Genomic DNA, 9,713 nt, shown 5'->3' with positions numbered 1-9,713 from the left:
ATGTCTCATTAAAAGCAATCTGCTGTTACCTGTTTATCTTCTCTGTGGCAATTCTCTAAAACATCTTTCAAATTGAAGACGACGTGAAGGCAAACTGCCGTTAATTTTGAATTTGGGGAGGAAGGTTTGTTTGCAATAAACATCTAAAGTGAGATGCACTACAGAATCTTCAGAAATGTTATTCAGGTGAGGTAGTTTTCAAGTAAAAGGTGACCCTGGAAGGAGTCTGCACAGTGCTGAGGCCTAGACCCATCACCTGGGTAAGCCATCCGGTGACCTGCCGACTTAAGGCTGATGACACAGGCAGAGCTGCATTGAGAACCAACTCAAGAGCACGCAGGAGCACTCAGAGCGCTCAAACTTCAGTCCTAGACAAGGCTTCCGTTGTAACACAGCACCATGAGCACTTCCAAAGTCCACTGTAAGGGAAGCCAGGGCAGGAGCTGGAGCCCTGGCCTCAGGATGGCCGCTCACAGGCTCACTGAAGCTCCTGCCTGTTGAGACTGCCCCGCTGCCTTTGCTTTTCCTGGTTGTCAGTAGTGAAGAGAGCTGCTTAGAAGTACTCCCTGTGCATGGCACACTGCACAAAAGGCTTCTTGTTTAACAGGGGTGGCTTTCTTTCTGCTAAAACTCAGGGACTGTAGGATCCTTGTCAGATACAATTGACTGCCCATAAACCAGCTTCTATGATCATACCTGGGAATAACAGAGACTTCTGTTACCTACAAACAATTCTGTGAAATGGTATCCAAACAAAAACTGAAGAAAGGTTTATACCCATCCAAACCGTTTTGAGAAAACAAACTTGCCGAGCTCAAAGTATCACATCCAGTGGCCCCTGCCCCGCAGCATCAGAGCCTCAACTCACACACAGAATGCCCGCTGGATCAGACAGGAATTTCTGGCTGATACCAACTGTGGTGGTTAATCCTGTCAATCTGACTGGATTTAAAATCATCTAGCAGTTGAGGTTCACCATTGGCCAGGTCCTCTAGGGTTTCCAGAAAGGTTTAACTGAAAAGCTTAGACCAACCTTGAACGTAGGTGACACCTCCCCCTGGGAAGGGGCCTGCACTGAATAAAAGGAGAAAGGAAACACAAGTCCAGCTGCGTTCTAACAGGACAGTGATTTTTCCATTAAATTCTAATTCAAAGCTCGACTATTATTGCTTCACCTGTAGAAAGTGGCATCATCACCTGCCACCCACCGGGTCTTTTTACTTTCTGATTCACCATAGCTGCAGAATTCTTTATTAAATGTTACAAAGAAGAAAACCTGGATGGAAGAGATGGCTCGGAGGTTGAGAGTGCACCGGCTGCTCTTCCAAAGGTCCTGAGTTCAGTTCCCAGCACCCACATGGCGGCTCACGACTGTTTTAGCTCCACTTCCACAGGGTGCCATGGTCTCTTATGGCCTCCGTGGGCACCAAGCACACGTGTGACGCACAGGCCTGCACACAGGCCTGCGCATACAATAAAACAAACCTTAAACAACAACACTTTTTTTCTTTGTTTCCAGACAGGATTTCTCTTTGTAGCCTTACTTTGTAGACCAGGCTGTCCTCAAACTCAGAGATCTCCTTGCTTCTGCCTCCGAGTGCTGGGATTACAGGCCTAGATCACTGAGCCCAGCAAAAGAAAACTGCTTAACCAGACACTAAATTAGCACCTTTCTATAGAACTTATTTCAAACTATCCAAGCTAATATGTGGTTCCAACTATTCAGACGGTATAGAAAGACAAATGTACAGACTGAGCCACTATACAACTATAGTTTGCATATAAAATGGTAATTGCCACCCCAAGACACACATAGGATAGGGTTTCCCTGTGAAGCCCTGGCTATCCTGGAACTCACTGTTTGAGACCAGGCTGGCCCTGAACTCAGAGTTCAGACTGCCTCTGCCTCCTGTGTGCTGTCCAGCTTCAAAGTGGTCATTTCATATAGCTCAAGCTAATATGTTAATTTAAGCCATCAGGAGATTAAAACTTTCTCAGTATCAGCCTAGACAATGCAAGCTCCTGAATTAAGTCCGATGCTTTAAAGCCTTAAGAGACTAGACAGTTCTAGATTTGTTCATTTGGACAACACCTGTATATAATTACATTAATGGTTTTAGCAGCCATGTGGCAGAACTGAGAAAGCAAGCAAATCGGCAGTACCTCATATGGGCGACTCTGACTGAAGCATGGGTGGCTAAGTTCATCATAAAGGCAGAAACACAAATGCAGCGTGAGGACTCAAACACTTAGCGGCAATCCTCAAAACCAAGCCATGTCCTGTTTAGGCTGATTCTTTATATTTACACGAAGCCTCAATGACAATCAATTTGTGTCTTATTAAGTCTATATACACCGTAATGATGATTGGCCATGGTCATGTGACAATTCTGGACATTCATAGTTTTTATATTGTGTTCACAACTCAAATGCACCATGTGTCAACAGGACCACATGCCTTCTGCTTAGGCCATGACGACAAAAATAAATTAGCATTTAGTGGGCCGACAGGGTGTGACTGGACGGGCAACTGTTCTTCATGCTGCTAATTTATCATCTCACAATCATAATGTCTCCTGGGCTCAAAATTCCAGTAAGATAAATAATACAAATAACTTTTCTCCTATACGTGCTAAAGAAAATGTAGGCCAAACCTAGAAATGGCTTAACACCAAGATAACATGTTTATTACAACATGTTCTGAGATCCCAGACAAAGAGCATGGGAACAAGAAACATAAAACAGGGTGTTTCTGACGACAAAGGAGACCAAAATCCTACTAAGGATGAAAACAAAAACCTCATAATGTTTATCTCTTCTTCTGTGAAATAATTGCTTTTATACTTCTCTGTCAATACAAAAAGTTAACGAACAATAAAATTTTAACAGAAAAAAAATACAGCATTATATCAAACCATTGTGAAGTCTCACTGGCTGCTTAAAAACGCTGGCTTCCACGGTGCAGACAAAAGACAAACACGCATGCACACAAAGGCAAAGCGTTACAAATAAAGCCAGCCACAGTCCTCCCTAGAAAAGGCTCGCTCTATCTCACGCAGACAGGCAAGATCTTGCACTAAATACTACAAATCTCACTTAAATTCTGACCAAGCTTTATAAATTCTTAAAGGTGGCTGTAAGAATTAAGAGTAATAAATATCTTTTTTTTCTAAAGTAAGACTCCAATACTTTGCATTTCATGTATTTTAATAGTTTTATTTGACAAAGAGAAGCCTAAGAATTTTTTTAAAAAACATTGCCAGAGGGAACACCTTTTACCATAAAATAAACTGTGTGATTTGGGAGGAGAAATCTCAAATGTATATATTTTGACTCTGCCAATCTTAGAATTAGTACAAAAAAGGTAATTTGTTGAAATTCTTTAAAAATGTAAAAACCGGTCCAGGCAACATAGCTATACAATCTTGCTGTGAAAGTACTTATATCAAATTCTGCCCAAAATATTTCCGCAATATACCCCACTTCAGTCTCTCAAGTCAGTCTTCACTGGCGGCTGGCTTTTCCATTTTCTGTTGTCTCCATCCTGAAAAGTTTAGAAGGGGAATGATATGGTAAGTGAAAACATGTACTTAGTAACCTGTATTTTTATCTGCTTTTACCCATTGGAACTAAAATCTAACCTATTCACAACAGGAGAATGTGAGCACTTTAAGAAAGGGATGGAAGTTCGGGGTCCTCCAGTCAGTCCAAGCTCCTCACTGTGCACATGAGAGAAAAGCGAGCCTGTGAAGACCAGGGCTTCCCTGAGGTCCCTCCCTGTCCCAATCTCCCTTCTCCAAGCAAAGACAAGTCAAGATTTCTACAAAAGGAATTCCTTTAACAACACACTGTAAGGGGGATTTCTTAGAACAACTGATTAAAATAATCATGTCTGACGTTTACTCTAACACTTTAACATTACATAGATTCAGTGTGTGATTTCTACTCCCTGAAAACATAATGCTGTAAGTAGCAGACAGTTTCATGTTACAATCAATTAACTGGGCCTTTTATGAGCTCCAAGGGTCTAATAGGTTAATATCTTCCTCCTTAAAAGCAGTGTATTAGCTCATAATACCAGCACGAAACTGCTGACCACAAGCAAGCAGCTTCATGACAGGACTACACAATCAACAAAGCAGTTTCCACAGGAAATTACACAAACCCATTTTCCTCCTTAAGGTGTTGATATAGCTCAGCTCTGTTATTGACAGAGTTCAAACGCCCAGCAAACTCCTGGTGCTTTCTGGAATTGGCAGTGTTGATTCTATTACTCCACAAGGATAATAAGGACACGGGCCCTGGTGTTAGAGCAGAAAAAAGAAAAAAAGCAGAGAAAATATTATTTCAAGTTTTAGAAATGTAACAAACTCAACCCTCACTTCTGTTGTTCACTTTATACTCTTCAGGCACTGGACCATGCCAAGAAAGCCCAACGGACTTTCAGCAAATCCACAAGGCACCCTGAGAAGAACCAGCCTTTAGAGCAGTGGAGACATCAGGCACACAGCTGGCTTTGTGGAAAGTCTTTTCCAAAGCAGATGAAACAGGTATAAGGAACGCTGCTGATCAGAAGATAAACAACAATTTAACTGGTAAAACAGAATGAAAGACATGAAGGTAGGAGGGAGTCATCTAGGGAGGAGGGAAGCAGAACTGGGTACTTATACATGTATGAAACCGCAAAGAATAAAAACATCTTTGAAGTACATCTAAATTCTCATTGCGATCCACAACAGTATACCCGGCACATGAGGTAGTAATTATTAGCAGACACAGGTTTAAATCCTATCATTTCTACCTCTGGCAAAGGCCTTTGAGGCCAATACCAGAAGACCACCTCAAGATGATGCCAGCTTCCCCAACTGCAAGATTGGTGACCTCAAGAATGAGTATATCCAATGTACTGACAGAGCTCTAAGGAACGCACTAGCCTGCCTGCTCAGAGGCCGCCCTGCTCTCGCTGCCTATGAGACACACAGGTTAAGGCACCAGAGCCTGACGATTTCCCACTGAACCCAGGCGACCTTCAAGGACACTAAGACCCAGAATGACCTCAGGAGCTTGAGTCCAAATCCCATCTTTCAGACATAGAATTACTTCATGAAGAAATTAAGCTTCTCAGTCTACATACAACAAGATTAAAGGTTTCATGGTGAAAACAGGCTCAATCCTATTTCCTACACGAGCATCATCCCAGAGGCAGGTGGAGGAACAGGCAGCACTGCTTTCTTCCTCCGTGGAAAGAAGGAAGTGGGAGGGTGCTTAGGAGAGGAGGGGTCTGCTGAGGGAGAGCAGTGCAGGAGAGCACGCATGGAGGACTATGAGCCACACTCCGTGATGTGCTCAATGAAGACGTCACAGTAAACCAATGATTTTGTTCATTAGCTGGAGAAATGAATGATGATAAAGGGGCTTAGGAAACGGTCTGTCCTCCATGAGCCAGCGCTTTGCAGTTACAGGTACATAATCAGATTTAAGCTTCTAATTTAAAATTTCTCAGTTATAGTTTTTATGTTTTCAAAGCCCTCACTAATAGAATTATACTGCTACTTTTTTTTTTTTTTTAATTTTATGTTGAAAGCATCTTTACTTCCAAGGCTGAAGACAGTCTCCTGTCTGATACCCAGATGTGCGGAGCTCATTCTCACACAGTGTGAAGTAATACTGCACAGAACAAGCGCTTAGCTAAGCCGCCCAGGCGCCTCCTGGGGTTGTCCTCACCTTTAGACTTTTCCATGTGTGGCGTCTCGTCCATTTCAACAAGGGGCTTTTTGTTTGGAGGTTCTGGGGAGTCAGGTGAGTCCTTTATGACCTCTGCTTCAGCCAACTCTTCTTTCCCTCGTTCTAAAATCCCTTTCAATCTTAAAGAAGGACAAATAATAAAGCTGAGTTTAATTTACAAGTGCATAAATGGCTCAGTAACTACACTATCTGATTATCAGTTTTCATAGAACATATCTGATCTCACAAAAGAATCTAGATATCATATAAAAGAATTTAATGAGTTCAACACAACTTTACCTGCCTTTATAGTAGAAACAGTTCAGGGATTAGTCAGATGGAAAACCAAACCAGAGGAAACTTAAGTTAATAGTTAAAAGGTTAGAAACAATGTTATACCCACAAAAATTTCACATTTTAAAAATAAGGAAAAAAAAAAATCTACTCCAAATTACAAATAAGATTATGAGCTCACTGTCATGTGTGGTGAGCTCCACGTAATGAGGAATATATTTAGGTTTCACGGCTTGGGAGCCTCACTCTAGAGTTTGTCCTTGAGACAGTGTCTCACTATATAGTCTTGGCTGGCCTGAAACTCTCTATGTAGACCACTCTGACCTCGAACTAAGAGATCTGCCTGCCACTTCCTCCTGAGTGATGGCAGCGCTACAGGCCCCACTCTAGGCTTCCTCCCGCCTGCGCTCCCAGCCATACACTGCAGGTCTGCGAGGGCTGAAGCAGTTTTCCTTTGCTACAGTGAGCAGGAAAAGGTGAGCTTCTTCAACTGCTGAGAAGCAGAGTGCTCCATCTATCTGGACATGGTGAGGGTTTCCAGAATCACTGCCAACATATTGCTGCAGGCCAGTGGTAAAGGCAGTAGACACGGGAACATGTATGTGTGAGCAGGGATCTGCCATGAGCTAGTAATTGTGAAGGCAGAGGCTACTGTTACACACTTGTGTGTGGCTGCAGTTTTCCATGATGAAAAGTAGTGCTGCTTTTACAGACACATCCCAATACCACTACTATGAAGCTAGCTGCCTTGTCTGACTTGTGGCAAGAAGATGAAAGGTGATACATTAAGGTTATTCGTTAACTTTTAAACTTTTTAAATGGGGGTAGGGAGCACTATGGCATGTGTATGAAAGTCAAAGGACACCATGCAGGAGGCAGTTTACCATGTTGGACCCAGTGATCCAGCTCAGATGATCAAATGTGGTCTCAAGCGCTTTTACTCCATGAGCCATCTTGCTGGCCCACACTGTTAACTGTTATTACTTCTTGAATTAGGCCTGCATGGTGGTCTGCTCCAAGGCACCTAACTCATGTACGACAGCATCTTCTACTCTTTGCTGTGATCACTCAAGTATGGCCTATCTCTAACATAAGGAAGAATGTTCTTTCAGGACAGGATCTTGTGACAAATGCCTGGCAAATCACTCCCTCAGCATAAATTTGCGTTTTTTGAATTTTATAATATTCAAAGCGCACACTGGCATCAAACATCATGATAACCAGAAGCTGGTTAGGAAAAACTCAACATTTTTGCTGTAATAGTAAAAGCTCATGCCTTCTTAAGGCAAAGAAAGATGCTGTAATTGAAAGTGCAATATCGGGCTGAAGAGATGGCTTAGCGGTTAAGAGCACTGACTGTTTTTTCCAGAGGACCCTGGTTCAATCCCCAGCACCCACATGCCAGCTCACAAATGTCTGTAACCCCTGCTTCAGGGGATCTGACACTCTCACATAGGCATGCATGCAGTCAAAACACCAATGTACATAAAATAAAATTATTTAAAAAAAGTACAATATCAGAGTGGATAAGCACACGCTGTGTGGAGCGAGCGCGCTATAGGCAAAGGCATCTGCTAAGGGAGCAAATCACCTGTCGGAGTCTGGCCGGGGCTTTTCTGGCCCGTGCTCCTTCACTGCTTGCTCTGCCTTGTCCTCCCTGTCCTCCCTCTTCCTCCCTCGCTTTTTCCGCTCTTCTTCCTCCGGGGGTTTGCTGCGACATGCCATCAGACACTCTAGGACTCTCTGGTGCTTCTCGGAGTTGCTGATATGGGCTCTGACAAGAGTCTCCAGCTCGTTCCACATGATACGGTACTGCTCATCCCTGGAGTAAGGCCAAAAGGATCCTCAGGGATGCTCCTTGTAAAGTATCTAGACATTAAGCCCCGCAGAACCCCCTTGCTATGGTAAAGGAAACAGAAATAGAAGTGTATTTTTTTTTTTTACTCCATTATTAACAGTGGACCTCCAAGTTACAGTGTAGCAAGACCTATCATCACATGTGTCCATCATACATACACACACATACATACATACATACATACATACATACATGTATACAATTAATTTACACATGGAGAAATTATCCTTCAAAGTAATGTCCATTAAGTAAACATGATGTGAGAAGAAGTAAAGAAAACAGCACTACCTTTTAGGACCCTTTCCTCTGGTACCAACTGTAGAAATAGGAAGAGGATCATTTTTCCTTTCCATATCAACTAAGTTGTATATAGTTTTTTGACAGTTTAACACATCCTCTTCTGTCAAAGCCTCTTTCACAATAACACTGGCTAATGGAACTACCTGTTAGGTTAAAAAAATGAAAGAAAAAAAGAAAAGAAAAAGAAAATCTGTCTTGAAAAACAAGCATGGAAGTATAAGGAAGAACTTGGTTAAGCTGACTCTAAAGATGGCCACAGGGAGGGGACCCTGTAACTGCTGCTTTTGACCTCAGCCACATTCTTGAGCGTGACAAGCTCATGTTTCCTTGCTCGCCTGAGAAATGGTGCCAATTACAATTTTTTCAATTTTTTCCTACCAATCTATCTGCAAATACACACTAACCCCGAGAAGAAGAGGAGACTCACCGCTTGCATGTTGAAAATGGTGGTTTGTGAGATAATCATGGGCCAGTAGCGGGTGTGCTTTTCTAACTGGTCCTTTGCACGTTCCAACGGGATCTCTAGACTCGCATCCATTTTATATCTGGGGTCTAGAAAAGGAGTTAACCTGTTTTCCCTCATAAATTCACCAAAATCCTAATGGTAACCAGATAAGACACAATTAGAACCTAGTCTAGTGTTCCAGCACGGGTCACATCTGACAGCCCCTTTCCCTCCTGTCCTGTCCTGTGACTGTCAGCAGAACCCTTCTCCAACAATGACCCCGACCTCACTGCCTGCCCCATCCCAACATTTACACAGTAGAAATGAAGCGCGCCCCACCCCACCCAATGATTTAGCCGCTTCATTCAGATATGAGTTAATCACACTGCAAGACCAGTTTGCTTATGAAAAAGCTACTTTGCCAGAACATTAAAATCATGAATATTAATCTTTGAATAATGGAATTTTAGGTAAGTTAGGGTTTTTGGTTGGTTGGGTTTTTGATGTTTGTATGTTCTCAGTTTTCCATAATGTATACTGATTGGCTTTCAACCCCTTATTAAAATAATCACAATAAAGCCTAATAAAGATAAATTATATAATATTTGATAGTTATGAAGAGTAGTTAATACACATAAATCCACATTTTAGCTCCACAGCCCTGGAATGTCACTACATGGCAAGGAAAGCTCCAGTTTAACCACATCTTCTCTGCACTCCCATGCTTCAGAACCCAGACACTTCAGGCAATGACCCGCCCCATGGCAGAGTAGTCAGTGAGGATGGTAACTGGACAACAATCAGCTTCCCCATAACATAAGCTCTAACAAGAGCTCTTGCTAACAGACTCAAATCAGATTCTACAGAGAACACATTTACTGGCAGGGCTGGAGGATGGCTCAGTAGTTAAGAGCTCTGGCTGCTCTTGCAGAGGAGCCAGAGTAGATTCTTAGCACCCACACGGTGGCTCACAACTGCCTACTCCTCCAGTTCCAGAGGATCCCTCTGCTGGCTTCCCAGGGCATCAGCTGTGCACATGGTGCACACACACACACACACACACACACACACACACACACACACACACACACA

General features: G+C 42.8%; 1 protein-coding gene across 3 annotated transcripts in view; it reads right to left on the bottom strand.

The window, feature by feature from the left end:
- Window positions 1–3,195: 3,195 nt before the first annotated feature.
- The window catches only part of Ints13 (integrator complex subunit 13), a 28,280-nt gene continuing 21,762 nt past the window's right edge, over window positions 3,196–9,713 (bottom strand). For 2 of the 3 annotated variants that reach the window (XM_055605639.1, XM_055605640.1), the window contains exons 12-18: window positions 8,604–8,774; window positions 8,165–8,319; window positions 7,610–7,840; window positions 5,725–5,864; window positions 4,166–4,301; window positions 3,642–3,719; window positions 3,196–3,544 (exon numbers count right to left, since the gene is read on the bottom strand). In XM_055605639.1, the coding sequence (XP_055461614.1) occupies window positions 3,505–3,544; window positions 3,642–3,719; window positions 4,166–4,301; window positions 5,725–5,864; window positions 7,610–7,840; window positions 8,165–8,319; window positions 8,604–8,774 (951 nt within the window). In that variant the 3' untranslated portion in view covers window positions 3,196–3,504. The remainder of the gene's footprint in view (window positions 3,545–3,641; window positions 3,720–4,165; window positions 4,302–5,724; window positions 5,865–7,609; window positions 7,841–8,164; window positions 8,320–8,603; window positions 8,775–9,713) is intronic. The other variant, XM_055605641.1, reaches the window with a different exon arrangement.

This window comes from Psammomys obesus, unplaced genomic scaffold (genome assembly GCF_907164565.1).
Source record: "Psammomys obesus unplaced genomic scaffold, mPsaObe1.curated_primary_1811, whole genome shotgun sequence".
Taxonomy (NCBI): domain Eukaryota; kingdom Metazoa; phylum Chordata; class Mammalia; order Rodentia; family Muridae; genus Psammomys; species Psammomys obesus.
Note: the sequence above shows the minus strand (reverse complement) of the source record. Positions and strands in the feature narration are given on the sequence as shown.